This window comes from Protopterus annectens, chromosome 7.part0, assembly GCF_019279795.1.
Source record: "Protopterus annectens isolate FY-2018-M chromosome 7.part0, PAN1.0, whole genome shotgun sequence".
NCBI lineage: Eukaryota > Metazoa > Chordata > Ceratodontiformes > Protopteridae > Protopterus > Protopterus annectens.
In genome coordinates this window covers 1,662,489,020-1,662,505,181 of record NC_056739.1, presented here as the reverse complement: position 1 = coordinate 1,662,505,181, position 16,162 = coordinate 1,662,489,020, and the positions used below count along the sequence as shown (strand labels likewise).

At 37.7% G+C, this 16,162-nt stretch overlaps 1 protein-coding gene across 1 annotated transcript in view; it reads left to right on the top strand.

Moving 5' to 3' along the window:
* The window catches only part of CACNA2D2 (calcium voltage-gated channel auxiliary subunit alpha2delta 2), a 5,241,953-nt gene that overhangs the window by 4,863,595 nt on the left and 362,196 nt on the right, over positions 1-16,162 (top strand). The window contains exons 23-24 of the mRNA XM_044078189.1: positions 3,582-3,642; positions 11,834-11,931. Coding sequence (XP_043934124.1) covers positions 3,582-3,642; positions 11,834-11,931 — 159 coding nt within the window. The remainder of the gene's footprint in view (positions 1-3,581; positions 3,643-11,833; positions 11,932-16,162) is intronic.

The window sequence follows — 16,162 nt, the reverse complement described above, 5'->3', positions numbered from 1 at the left end:
CAGAATTCAGCACTAGCCTAAAAACTGGACTATACTACCTTAAAAAGGCAGGAAACAAGTAAATATATATATATATATATATATATATATATATATATATATATATATATATATATTTTTTTTTTTTCTTTTGTTTTTTTTTTTAGAAAATAAAGCAGATACACTCAAAAAATACTTTAAATGCACAGAAAATGATGCTTGCTGTTATATATCGCAGATCAGAGCTGTAGTCAATGCTCCTAGTAATAAAGTAGGAAGAAACACAAATACAGTAAAAGCAGATAAAGTGCAATTTTTATATACATATATATATATATATATATATATATATATATATATATATATATATATATATATATATTAATAAAACAATAGAAATTTAAACAAGTTACCCAATTAACCTGAAAAAAAGCTCAAAACTGAAGCCTGTTCCAGCAGTCTTCAATCATACAAGTTCTAACTGCACACCCCTGCTTACTAGGGTGCAGGGGAACCTTCTCCAAAAAAGATGGCCTGGATCAGTGCTCAAGTTATATAAACAAAGCTAGATTCAGCAGGCCTGAATCTGGTCTATGCGACAGCAACAAGCCGCACCAATTTCAGAAAGAAACGGTTCAAATAAGCAGGCACAATAAGCCTGTGACCAGAAATTCCCAGCTCAGAAGGGCAGAATCCAGCCTCTCCTTCCACAAGGGTGCAGATCACAAACCTTCTTAATGTAGAATAACTGGCCTGAAGCCCAAGTGCTTAAGCCAGAACTAATACACTTTTAGAAAAGCAGACACTGGGCCTTCAATCAGCAATTCCCAGCTTAGAAGGATGTAAGCTACCTGTCCTGCCACAACAGTGCAGACCACAAACCTTCTTAATGTAAAACAGCCTGTATGAAGTCCAAGTGCTTAAACCAAAAGACTTAGAATAACAGTTACAATTTAATCAGGCTACTACCAAGCAGTAATAAATGCAGCAGAATAAATAAAGTTGAGTACTTTTAAGAAAAGCAAAATAAAGTAGGAGGAAAGACAAATACATTAAAAGCAAGTGAATAAAGTGCAAATTCTTTTTTAAGTGCAAGGAGAGAGGAAGGAAGAACCGAAGTGGGCTGGCCTTCTCAAATCTTCTCTCTGTATTAAGTAGAGTGAACACTAGACTCAGAATATGATCTCACTGTACTCGGTTAAGTGAGTAAATGAGATCGACCTAGGAGGAGTGTTCTAATGCAGACTTACAGGAGGGGCGGGCAATGCCAGAGCCACCAACACTAATACCAACACAGGAACATGGAGGGATGGTGGGGAACTAACTGCAGAGAGACACACAGCACACTGTTCAGAAACACACAATTAGGAAAAAGAAAAAATGAAAATACAGTACTTTTTAAAACTGCAGGTTTGTACTTAACAGAATACTAAAATACACTACTGCAAGTTTCACTTAGCTTCAGCTTCTAATGCAGATGTTTGTAGCCAAGCAAGTCTCTCAGGAGTTGAGCATAAAATGATTTCTCAAACTTTGTGGCTAGCACTTAAAGTACAGAGGAATCCCTCTAGGCTGTTAAATATCAGATAACAAAGAAATGATAACACCACCCCCTTTATGGCAAACAGACAAACAACACACTGTTCAGAAACACACAATTAGGAAACAGAAAAAATGAAAATACAGTACTTTTAAAACTGCAAGTTTGTACTTAACAGAATACTAGTTTCAGTTTCTAATGCAGATGTTTGTAGTCAAGCAAGTCTCTCAGGAGTTGAGCATAAAATGATGTAATAAAATGAGGTAATTGTATGCTTGCTTTTTGGAGATTTTCTCCTCATGTCTTCTGAAAGTTGGTTTAGTATGACACAGTTAGATTTTCCTAGTCAATAAATAAGTAGATACATACAATTCTTTATGTAAGTAAGTGCCTGCTTTATCCCCATGTGTCTTACACTTTTTACAACAGACCTCAAGGCTGCTACAGTTAAGAGTAAATGTATAATTCTTTTTTGCAACATTCGTGGATGACAAAGGCTGCATTGCTGTCCTTTCTCAACATCATCTCTCTTCCTGTCATGTCTTGCTTAGTATTTATGCCTTCCTAACTTAAGGTACAAGCCTGTTTTCTTCTGTCCTCTGCGCACTAACCCTACCAAAGTATAAGGCAGACAATTACTATTCAAACAATTTCAGGTTGCAAAAGGAACCCCTTTCTCTGATGTGTTCGGACTTAGTATATTCATAGCCAGCTCTGTAAACATAAAGTCCTGACTATAATCTGGGTGACCTACATATGATTAATGGCTTGGGTGCCTCTTAGAGCCAGTATAGGGTGGACAAAATAAAGAGGTGCAGCCTTTTTGCCTCTTTTGGGGGCTGGTTTGGGAGCACATGATAGGCCACATGCGCTGAGACTGAATTAGCAGTAGAGAATTTGGCCAAACAGAGGAGTTGTTTATAAGTGTGAAAGGACTTTAATTTTCTGGCATGCAGAGTCATGGTTAATACAGCACAAGTCCATTGCACAATATCACTTTGCTGCTATGAACATACACACATGCATGGGAATGGGATGGCGTACACAGAAAAATCCCATCCTTGCCACTTAAATGACAGCCTGCTCTCCCAATTGACTTGGCTGTGACTCTCAGGAATAAATGAGCTATAAGGTTCTCATTTGGGGAATGAGTATTCTCCTAAGCCGGCCAGGTGGGATGATTTACATTTGAGATTATTTACATATTGCTTCCTGAAACATGTCTCTAAACATGATTAGAGTAAAATAATAAAACTGGGAGCATTCTTGAAGAATTAGGTTGAGGAGACTGAAATGATACATGATGTGTTTTAAGTAGCACCCAGTACCCTCCATGACCATAGTATATATATTAATTATTAAACTTTTTGAATAGCTACATTTGGGTAGCCTTATTTCTTTGTTTTTATTTGAATTAGATGTTCTTGCAGCTTGAATTTAGGTAAAAGACTCAATTTTAAAAGCAAGTGTGTGTATGTGTGTGTGTGTGTGTGTGTGTGTGTGTGTGTGTGTGTGTGTGTGTGTGCGCGTGTGTGAGAGTAGGAATATATTCAGGGACAAGCATGTTTGTAAGTACTCTGACTTTTTCTGGAATTAGTGCCCTAAATGTTAGGTGTGCAACTGATTTTGGTGCTTTCTTTTACACAATGCAATACCTTTCTCATGAGTACTTTCTTTTTTAAGTTGTCATTGAAATCTAATAAAAATATTATGATTTTGGTTAGACTGTCTCCTTAAAGGATCAATGTTTAGCTATGTGATGCCAAATGAACAAATAAAAGAAAGAAGATCAAAGAACACATCAAGGGTTATACATATACTGGACTACAAACAGTATGATTACTTTATTATTAATAATGTCAATTTTCCATTGGATTACGTGTTCAAATTTACAGCTATATTCCAGTTTTACAATTTTTTGGCAACACATTCGCTTTTTCTTCTGAGATGCTTCCAGCTGCTGAATGAAATCATTTTTTAAGATTCCTGTAACTTACCATTTACATTTATGTTTAGAATTTGCGCTGGTCCCTTCCCAGGTAATGTTCCCTTTCTGTTGCAGATTTTGAATCCTTGTTGCCCAGCAACTTTGAGTCCGAGGGACATGTATTCATTGCTCCCAGGTAGCTGTGCGTGTGTGCTCTCACTCCATTATTGTTGTGTTTTTCTCTCTCTTTCTCCAGCAGTCACCACATTCTCCTTTGGCATATTCCATTTTTCCCTCATTTTGACACACACACACATATACCATTCTACAAATGTCTAGTTCTGTTATGTATTTTCATTGTGTAACCTAAGCAGTCCCTGTACGTCATGCCTTTGCATTTCATTAAGGTCCTTTCCCTCTGTCCAAATAACTGCATGAAATATGCATGTTCCATGTATGAATTAATTCCATCCTCTTCTCCTGCACGTGTTTGTCCTGTTCAAGTGTTTTTCTACTTAAGTCACTGTATCAGAAATGAGGTATACAAAATGCTTGGATTTTCTGTTTCATTTGAGGTAATCAAGATTGTTGACAAACAGAAACAATGCACGCTTTCAGATATGATTATGACCTATACAAAGTGATTTTTAAGCACATCCTTTTTTGCTTTATTACACTTTCAAAGAAAAAGGAAATATTATTATTTCATCTGCAGTGAGAGTATGCTGTATTGAAAAATATATCTCAGTGTTTCATATTTCTGAACATTGATAAGGTTAATATAATTTTAATTGCATTTATTTGTGCTTGTTAACTGGGTGGGTGATGTGGTCCAAGGATCCTTCTAAATTCATGACATTTGTGCTACAAGAATAAACAGTGAACACATTTGTAACACAAAGCTTGTAAAATACATTAATATGCAAAGCCAAAGGCAACAATGTAGAAAAGCAACTTAAAATGGAAATTGCATTTAAAATACATTTCCAAAAGCACTGATAACAGAAATGACATAAGCAGTCTGATTACAGTAGAAAGCAAGCTCACACGTTAGAAAGTGCACCTACATCTATATACAATATTCTGAATCTTGTGGTGGAACTTGTTTCCATTTTAACTGGGCAAAAAGAACACTGTCATTATGTATGTGGAACTGCAGACAGCATATTAACTGAGCAGATATTTGTGCATGGCAGACTTAAGACTTTCTTGTAGTGGGTCATGACTATAGTACACAGCAGAGAAAGGATCCCTGAGTATTAGTGGAAAAGAGACTGAGAGAGAAGAATGTAGAAATTGCAGGTGTATGTAATGAGAAATGAGTATTGGGAAGTTGGAGGTTGGAAAGAGAAAAAGGAATAAGATAAAAGGAAGAAAGGACTTACTGTAGTTTAGAGGATATGTTGAAGGTGTTATGTAGTTAGTTGGTGTCATACTTTGGATCTGTGGAGTCTATTTTGTATGGAAATAACCATTACTAGACATTGCTGTGTGAAGCATGTTTTGTAAGGCTATTATTTTTACAAATTACAGGTTTATTTATAGCTTTCTTTAAGATAGTCATAGATTGTGCATCTGAAAGCCTTATAACCAGTAGCTTGTCATGTTTCAGTTGATAGAAAAATTTTTACTAAAACTTCTTTCTCCAATGGCCAGACTGAAGGGCGGTTTTACTAGTGTAAGGACATTGTTATCTTGGTTTTATAGGGAGTGTTTTCCTTGCAATTTAGAGCAAGGAAGAGGCAATGATGCTAATGGAGGATTTGAAGGTGAGTCTGTATAATAAGATATTGGTTTGCACATTTCTTTTGAGTGAGATGAAGTGATGTAAAAGAAAAGAAAGATTTAGAAATCTGCATAACATAGTTGCTTGTATAGGGTTGATGTAAGCAGTGTATAGGGTGAGTAAGGCTAGAGCATATTGAAGTTTAATAATTAGTCCATTTTACCCATTGCTCTTCTGCCTTCTGGGGTGAGGGGTCTAGTAATAGTATTAACATTATTTATGGTAGTAGGGGTAACAGTGTTTAGGTGGTAGGGGAAATATACTTAATTTGATGTCTAAAACATTATGATAATAATTTTATTGTTATTTATTGTCATCATGCTTTTGACTTGCCAAATTGATACGGAGGTTGAGGCTTATTGTACAACTTGTAATTCTAGGGTATTATATCTTGCTCTGTGTAGTATGATATGATCTACTCATAAGGTAAAATTAATAGAGGATACAACTGCATTAAATCTTTTAAAAAAGATGGAGATTAAGATGGAGCCAAGGACTGATCACTGGAGAACTCCTGAGGTAAACTGCCCTTTAGTCATGGTAAGGCTGTCTGTTTTAAATTTAAATGTTCTATTATGCTAGCAATTCCTTAATCAGGAAATTGCACTTTGGCTAAAACTGAGTAATACCAGCCTTAGTCAGAGTATGTGGTGATTTACACTCTAGACCCATCCCCAACAGTAAAATCTATAAAGATAGCTCAATATACAAGTCCTCTATCCATTGCTGAGGTGATTTTATCAGTAGTAGTATACATAGCAGTGAGAGTATGTAAGACCATTTATTAATGCATGCAGTGATTGTGTTAGAAATTAATATTTTGAGAGGTGTTATAACATCAGGGAGTTTCAAAGTTTTTCAGCAACTGTAGTGACAGAGCATAGAATTGAAATGGGCTGGAAATCAGCCCAAAATATTGAAGTGCGTTTTGAGAGATAAGAATTATGAGAGTGTCTTTTAATTATTTGAGGAGATTTATTGTTAGTGATAATTAAAAATATGGGCTGTGGGTTTGGAAAGAAGCTTTCCATTATCTTTGAGAAAGGAGAGTGGATGCTGTTGGAATTAGGATTGTTTTGCCTATTTAATTTTTCAAGATATCTTCTTATATTCCTTCCTGTAGATTTTTGCAAACAGAATATCGCTAAAGCAATAAAGGAAAATTTAGATCAAAGGTTGTTTAACAGGATGCCAGATTGTAACAAGGCATTGGGGTCTGGACAGGAAACATCTGTCCTTTGTAAAATTCTGAGTGGAATGATCAGAGTACTTATCTTGCATATATAAATAATCAAGAAAGAGGTCCATAAATCAGGGACTTTTTTATACTGCCACAGTTAACTTTGAAGGTTATTTGAATTATATGACTATACATTTTCATTAGAGTAAGAAAACTATAAAAAAACACAGGCAGAGAAGAGAGCTATACAGCCAGATTATCTCAAGGACATAGAAAGAATGACTAAAGTGATTCCAGAAGTTGTAAACTTGACCCAGATTCAGTGGACAGTCACAGTCCATCCCAACATACAGAATATCAGCTGCATCATAGTCTGATATATAAAATTAGGAGTGCTGAGATATTGTTTAGCATTTTTCAAAGATTCTAAACAAAGCCTGGTATGTCTTCTATCTTATTTGTTTCTTTCAGAAAAAAAGGTCTTTGTTGTGCACTTATTGAATAAACGGTGGAATAATTTATGGATGAACATGACCCCTAGCTGATTTCCATTGCATTCTGCTTGCATTATATTCTGTAAATAATATTCAGTTTCCAGTCCTATACTAGGGTTTCCACCTTTTCATATGTCCAAAGTTGGAGACATCTTGCACAGATATGAAATGATGGAAGGCATATTATAGCAGCCAGTGCAAAGATGTGAGCTTCAATTTTTGCCAAATTAAAAGTTCACTGTTTTTAGAATTTAAATAGTTTCTATTGTGTCATAATAATAATAATAATATTAAGGTGTTTCAGCTACAAAATAATTGTTGTATGCAACTATTAGAGGAAATCTGACAAATATCTTTGTCATAAAATCTCAGGACATCTGCTATTTTTCATGTTTGTTTCACAAGACACAAGCAACAATATATGGATTCTCTTACAAATAGAGGGACAGGTGAAAACTCTACCAATGACTGAACATCTTTGTTGACAGTCTGCCCTTTTTTGCAGTGCAAGCCTCTCTATTTTTCTTTTTGTTTTGTTTTAGATGACAATGAAATGTTAATAATCAAAATGAAAATCTGCTGTGCCATTAAATACAGCATAATATCAACATTCTGCATATAGCTTTCATTGTATTTACTGCCAGGTTGATTTGTGAAACCAGCCATGGGACATTGATTCCTATGATAATATAGTAAACGCACAGTAATCAGGTATCTCTGGAAAAATCAATAGTTTATCTGACACACTAAACCCTCTACTACAATGGGTACTGTAGTTATGTTAGAATATGTGACCTATAACCCAGATAAATATACTTGGTAAGTAAGACACATACTAGCCTTCACTTCCAAGCCCTGATTCCCCAATTTCAAGGTATGATGTCAGGCATTTTGGGCTACTGTTGGCAGAAGAAGAAGAGGAGGGGGAAGGCATGCCTGAAGGCAGGAAGAGAGGAGGAAGGTTAGGAGTGTAGTACTGAGGGTAGGAACTTTGAATGTTGGCAGTATGACTGGTATAGGGAGAGAGCTAGCTGATATGATGAAGAGAAGGAAGGTTGATATATTGTGCGTGCAAGAGACCAGATGGAAGGGAAGTAAGGCCAAGTGTATAGGAAGCGGGTTCAAATTGTTCTATCATGGTGTGGATGGCAGAAGAAATGGGGTAGGAGTTATCCTAACGGAACAGTATGCCAAGAGTGTTTTGGAGGTGAAGAGAGTGTCTGATAGAGTTATGTTTATGAAGCTTGAAATTGATGGTGTAATGATGAATGTTGTTAGTGCATATGCTCCACAAGTTGGGTGTGCGATGGATGAGAAAGAAAAATTTTGGAGTGAGTTGGATGAAGTGGTGGTGAGTGTACCCAAGGGTGAGAGACTAGTGATTGGAGCGGACTTCAATGGGCATGTTGGTGAAGTGAACAGAGGGGATGAGGAAGTGATGGGTAGGTATTGTGTTAAGGAGAGGAATGCAGAAGGTCAGATGATTGTGGATTTTGCGAAAAGGATGGACATGGCTGTGGTGAATACATATTTTAAGAAGAGGGAGGAGCATAGGGTGACGTACAAGAGTGGAGGAAGATGCACACAGGTGGATTATATTCTATTTAGGAGGGCCAGTATGAAGAAGATTGGAGACTGTAAAGTGGTGACTGGGGAAAGTGTAGTTAAGCAGCATAGAATGGTGGTCTGCAGGATAATGTTGGTGATCAAGAATCGGAGGAGGAGTGTGAAAGCAGTGCCAAGGATTAAATGGTGGAAGTTAAAAAAGGGTGATTGTGAGGCTGAGTTCAGGGAAGAGTTAAGACAGGCACTGGGAGGCAATGAAGAGTTACCAAATGGCTGGGTAACTACAGCAGAGCTAGAAAGGGAGACTGCTAGGAAGGTGCTTGGTGTGACATCTGGACAGAGGAAAGAGGACAAGGAGACCTGGTGGTGGAATGAGGAAGTACAGGAGAGTATACAGAGGAAGAGGCTGGCGAAGAAGAAGTGGGATTGTCAAAGAGATGAAGAAAGTAGACATGAGTATAAGGAGATGAGGTGCATGGCAAAGAGAGAGGTGGCAAAGGCTAAGGATATGGCATATAGAGAGTTATATGAGAGATTGGACCCTAAAGAGGGAGAAAAGGACCTGTACCGATTGGCTAGACAGAGGGACAGAGCTGGGAAAGATGTGCAGCAGGTAAGGGTGATGAAGGACAGTGAGGGAAACAAACTCACAAGCGAGGAGAGTGTGATGAGTAGATGGAAAGAGTACTTGGAAGGGCTGATGAATGACGAGAATGAGAGCGAGAGAAGGTTGGATGATGTGGGGATAGTGAATCAGGAAGTGAAGCAGATTAGCAAGGAGGAAGTAAGGACAGCTATGAAGAGGATGAAGAATGGAAAGGCTGTTGGCCCAGATGACATACCAGTGGAAGCATGGATGTGCTTAGGAGAAATGGCAGTGGAATTTTTAACCAGATTGTTTAATGGAAATTTTGAAAAGTCAGAGGATGCCTGAGGAGTGGAAAAAAAGTGTTTTGGTACCTATCTTTAAGAATAAGGGTGATGTGCAGAGCTGCAGTAACTACAGAGGGATAAAATTGATCAGTCACAGCTTGAAGTTATGGGAAGGAGTAGTAGAAGCTAGGTTAAGAAGGGAGGTGATGATTAGTGATCAGCAGTATGGTTTCATGCCAGGAAAGAGCACTACAGATGCAATATTTGCTCTGAGAGTGTTGTTGGAGAAATACAGAGAAGGTCAGAAGGAGTTGCATTGTGTCTTTGTGGACTTAGAGAAAGCATATGACAGGGTGCCTAGAGTGGAGTTGTGGTATTCTATGAGGAAGTCGGGAGTGGCAGAGAAGTATGTAAGATTGGTACAGGATATGTACAAGGGTAGTGCGACATTGGTGAGGACTGCGGTGGGAGTGACAGATACATTTAAGGTGGAGGTGGGATTACATCAAGGATCAGCTCTGAGCCCTTTCTTATTTGCAGTGGTGATGGACAGGTTGACAGATGAGATTAGACAGGAGGCCCCGTAGACTATGATGTTTGCAGATGACATTGTGATATGTAGTGAGAGTAGGGACCAGGTTGATTGGACCCTGGAGAGGTGGAGATATGCTTTAGAGAGGAGAGGAATGAAGGTCAGCAGGGGTAAAACAGGAGGGTAGAGGAATGGTGAAGATGCAGGGAGTAGAGTTGGTAAATGTGAATGAGTTTAATTACTTGGGATCAGCAGTCCAGAGTAATGGTGAGTGTGGAAGAGAGGTGAAGAAGAGAGTACAGGCAGGGTGGAATGGGTGGAGAAGAGTGTCAGGAGTGATTTGTGACAGACGGGTACCAATAAGAGTGAAAGGGAAGGTCTACAAGAGGGTAGTGAGACCAGCTATGTTATATGGGTTGGAGACGGTAGCATTGTCGAAAAGGCAGGAGTCAGAGCTGGATGTGGCAGAGTTAAAGATGTTAAGATTTGCACTGGGTGTGACTAGGATGGACAGGATTAGGAATCAGTATATTAGAGGGTCAGCTCAGGTTGGACAGTTTGGAGACAAAGCAAGAGAGGCGAGATTGCATTGGTTTGGACATGTGCTGAGGAGGGATGCTGGGTATATTGGGAAAAGGATGCTAAGGATGGAGCTGCCAGGTAAGAGGAAAAGAGGAAGGCCTAAGATGAGGTTTATGGCTGTGGTGAGAGAGGACATGCAGGTGGATGGTGTGACAGAGCAATATGCAGAGGACAGGAAAAAATGGAAACAGATAATCCGCTGTGGTGACCACTAACGGGAACAGCCAAAAGAAGATGATGATGATGTCAGGCGTTTTTACCATTATACTAGAAGCAGCACATAACAGAATGCAGTGATAATAACAAATTCATAGAGGATTTTGTGATGATATACTAACTAAAAAAAAAATTAAAGACAAAAATGGACCACAGTATCTCTTGGTTCCTTAAGAAAAACAATCTGAATTTTACACATCATTAAGTGTTGCTGCTATACAGCAAATCCACAATCTCTTCACATTGTCAGCCATTTCATTTGTTCAGATTTACTTGATTACTTGATTGTACTGAAATGTGTTTAGATTTTAGAAGTCCAAACACTATTACTTTTTCAGGGTACAGCACATGCATCTACCTATATGGACATATAAACACACACACACACACACACACACACACACACACACACACACACACACACACACACACACACACACACACACACTCCACACACCCACAAAACAATGTGTGTGGATGATCTAATCGTGAAATAATGATATGAGGCCGGATTCATTAATGCTTACACTAATTGTGCACTAAGTGAACACCATTCTAAGTGAATAGATAACACAAGCATAACTCCCACCTTCTTCCTCTTAATTTTAGTTGTACTACTGAATTTCTTGAAATCTTAAATATTGAGGGGGATTTATAAGGGTAACCATAATGTGTAGAGTAAGTCTATACTTGATGTAATCTTCCTGAGTGAATAGACAGCACAGAAAATGGGGTAGGCATGTTCTTGAATACATATTGTGTATACTTAGTGTACACTTACTGTAGGCATTCATGTGCTGTAAACTAATTGATTTTTTGTGTTATTCCAGTAGAGAGATCTTGTATTTTAATTATTACTTACAGGCACCAACATTCTTTAAAAAGTATTCACATTTCAAAGTTTATGAAAAATCCAAGCTTTTTGTTTTTCAGTTGAGATGAGGAAGGACTAGAGGCATGCCCTTCTGTATCATATGGGTGTAAGTGTTTGTGTGTTTGCATGATACTGTGTCTGTGTGTATGTGTACGTATTGTTTGTCAAGATTGTCCCAGAACTGCAGAGTGAATGGGGGAGTGGGGTTTTTTCACAGATTTATTTTACATTTCTCCCATCTCTCTAACTCCACGAATTTCCAATTTACCCTACCTGGATCCCAGGGAATACTGCAAATCTTTGAATTTTACGGTCAACAACACGGAGTTTCTGGAAAAGTTCATCGCCCTCATGGAGAAAGTGACACCAGATGCCAAGCAGTGTGAGTATAATTGGAAATTGGTACTATTATATGGCAAATGGAGAGGAGAGATAATGCAAGTATGGTAAACTGAACAACAAAAAGATATATGTTTCTGTATTATCTTCATCCAGTTGTTAATTCACTAGTATGACATGTATTTCTTCCTTAAAAAACTTTGAGCAAGAAATAGTAGTGATTTCTTTATTTGTTGGATATATGTAAGAATGCACAAGGCAAATAATTTTTATTTTAATAAGGCAGATATGAGACAATAATTCATGTTGCATTTATACAAATATTGATTTAGAAAGGATGGTGTAAAAAATCTGGAATAAGAGTTAAGGATAAGTGTATGTGGTGGCATGAAATACATGGTCAAAAATGTAAGGGTCCAAATTAGAAGAGAGAAAAAGTAAATCTATAATAAACTGAAACAGATTATGATTAGCATGATTAATATGTGTTCACCATTTCAAAAATGCTGTGTTTGCTTTAAGGCTAGCACATGTTTCTGAGATACTGATATCTCTTAAAGCATAAATAACCAATAAATGAAGCTGAACTGTGATTTTTCTACCACAAATAAAACACATCTTCTACATGACGTACGTCAGCAGGGAATGTTAAGTCATGGATTGCCTGCCAGCCAGTGGTAATAAAAATAATGACACGTGATGAGAAAGTAGGGTGTGCATTATGGTCAGCTATGCCAGAGCAGATAGTACATATTTGACATTTTAAAAATATTTTGATGAAATTTCAAACTGAAATTTGATCTCATATTTTAACTGTAATTATATGTTTAAAACTGAAAGTTTACCATGCCTTGTCCTATATAGCATACACTTGTATTATATATTCACATTGCAAATTTCACTTAGTTACTGTTTATAAAAATAAAATGTAGCCATAACCAACCAGATATCTTAGTCATCTCTGAAACCTGGCTCAAGCCCTTTATCTCCGACTCTGAGATTCTGCCCCCAGGATTTCATTGTCTCAGAAATGACCGACTAAATAAAAAAGGTGGAGAATCGCCCTAGTCTACTCCAACCTTCTTACCTAAATTCCCGTCCAAATTCCAATTCCAGAACACTGAACTAACTGCTGGAATTCTAAAACTAAATAAACATAAAAATATCTGCGTCACTGCCCTATATATCTCACCTGGTAACAATATCTCTGCAGTCAAAAATATTCTCCTATGGGCCTCTACTTAAATTAACTATGAAACTTATATCCTTGGTGATCTGAATATTGACTGGAATAAAATCAATTGCCCCTTTCCCTCCCTATCCATTAACCTCTATAACTTCACTCAAATAATCCTCTCCATTACACACCCTAACAAAATAAACCCTCCCGGATGCACTATAGATTGGATCCTAGTCTCAGATCCAAATAAAATAACCAATTCTGGCACAATTCCTGATACCTTTAGTGACCACCTCCCAGCCTTCATGCATCGCTCAACTAGTTCCTCCCCACACCAGCATCAGTACATTCAAACTCATAACCTCAGTAGCTTCAACCCAACTACTTTCTCAAATACTTTCAAACAAATGAACTGGCAAATTCTAAACATCCTTCCTCTTGACAAGGCTATACAATACTTCAACTCTGTCTTGATACTTTAAACTCACTAGCCCCACTAAGAAACAAAAGGATAAAAACTAAAACTGCTCCTTGGCTATCCAAAGAGACAAAACAGATTATGCACCACAGAGACAAACTATGGAAGCTTTACCAAAACAATAAACTGGACAATAACTTGCTCCAGTATAAACAGCTCCACAACCGTGCAAAACGACTAATCACCAAAGACAAAAAATCCTACTATATCAAACTTCAGTCCAATGACAATAAAATCCCCCCAAAATTCTGGAACTCAGTAAACTCACTCCTCAATCCAGGCTCCAAGAATAATCCCAGTCCTGACCCAAGTAAATTTGATTTTGAACTAGGCTCTGAATTTAACTCATTTTTCATAGACGCTATTACTACCCTCACCAAGACATTTCCCAATAATAACCCAACTGCTCTACATTCTCCCCTTCTAACTCACCTCATCTGTTTGAACTCCACTAACTTTATAAAAAAAATTTTGTCCAAACTTAAACCTTGCTCAAATGCTCCTGACAATATTTCCTCTTCCTTCCTAAAATGTGCTGCTGATGGCATTGCACTCCCAATCAGCATCATTATCAACTGATCCATAAAAGAATCATATGTCCCCAAACTCTGGCACTCAGCTTATATTCTTCCTCTTCATAAAGGAAGCAAAAATACCAGCATCTCAAACTTTCACTCCATTGCTTTGCTCTCACCAATCTCCAAAATCCTAGAAAAATACATTCACCAACTTATGCCTTTCCTGACCCAAAACAATCTTCTCACTCCTACCGAGCATGGCTTCCGTCCAGGCCATAGCACAGTAACCACTCTACTGTCTTTTCTAGAAACTGTCAATTAAGCCCGAGATTCAGGCCACTTAGTTTCTATTGTTTTACTCGATCTGTCTAAAGCCTTTGATACTGTTTCCCACAAGCACCTTCTCTGTCATCTCTCAAACCTTAATCTCTCACATAATGCTTTATCCTGGTTTTACAGCTATCTATCACACAGATCACAGGCAGTCAAATGGAAGAACTCCCTCTCTTCCTTCCTACCTACCCCAACTGGCATACCACAGGGATCCATCCTTGGGCCAGTGCTTTTTAACATCTTCATCAATAACTTTCACACTGCTATTCCTGATGCTAAAATCATTCAATACACAGACGATTCAACCTTAGTCTGCTCTGCCTCAAACCTCTCTGAATTGCTGACTAAAACCCAAACTTCTCAACAACTGAAAACTGGATGCACCAAAACCACCTCTCTCTCAATGCAAATAAATCAAAGATTCTACTATTCCCTCCCACAAAGACCCTCTCCTACGATAAAATCAACTTCAAAGTCTATAGTCAAACCAACTCACCTATAGAAGTAGTCCTCTCTGCCAAACTACTTGGCATTACTGTAGATATACACCTCAAGTTTGATATTCATATTCAACAAAATATTAAGAAAACCCACCAAAAGCTAGATATGCGGTATAGGAATAATCACATTCTCTCCAACTCTACCAGGCAAACTCTGGCCTCAACTTATCTTCTTCCTTCCTTACTATACAGAGCCCCTCTCCTAACCACCCTGTCCTCCTCTCTTACCTCTAAACTAGAAAACTTGTACAACAAAATCTCTAAATTTGCCTCTAAATCTAAAAATACCACCCATCACTGCCTAACCCTACAATCCCTTAATTGGCTTGAACTCCCAAACTACCTAGACTATCTTCAACTCACTACTGCACACAGACTCATATTTCACCCAACAGAGCTCTCAGATCTGAAAATCAGAACTTAATTACTATTCATAAACCTAAACGTCCTGCTGGCCAACTTCTCCTGTCTTTCTCACTAGGCAAAAAATGGAATTCCCTTCCCTCCACACTAAGAACCATGCCAAACTCAGAAAACTTCAAAACCCATCCATTCAAACACCTGTCCACTAAATGTTCCACTCAAATAGTTGTAGATTTTAGTAGTTTTCTTATTTGTCATTGAAAGAACAAAAAGCTGAGGGAATCAAATCCAGTACCACCGAAGCAAGTCAGTAATAGCTGATAGACTTAATCCTCTGTGCTAACCACCGGCAAGTGATTTGATAAAAAACTATCCTAAATGTTGCATAAAAATATTTTAAACTATTTCTCGTTTGTCGGTGAAAGAATAGTACCAGTGATAGAATGATCAGTGGTATTCATACACTCTGAAAGCATACCAAATATAAACATTGACATAAAATATCCCACTCTGAGAACAGCTTTGTAACTGCAGGTACGTCTTTAGCTTTGGTTAGTACAGCATAAAACAGCATATATTGTAAAAGGCATCACATGATTTGATGAGAACACGTAAAGCAATGAAGAGGAACATAAATGCTTGTTAGAACTTTACAAGCCATCTGAGCACAGCATGCTTAGTTTTGATGTCCGCGTATGTGGAATGAATTACTTAACTTCAATATTTCTTTCATCTAAGACTAAATATATAGATGGGGAAGAAAACAGGACCTTCGATAATGAAAGCAGAAAGAAGAATAGTAAAAGCATGCTGCCTCAAATAGTTTTAGTTAAGCAACACATTAAGCGCCTTAGGGCATCTTTGTCAAGGATAAATATATTAAAACATAATCCACTGTTCTA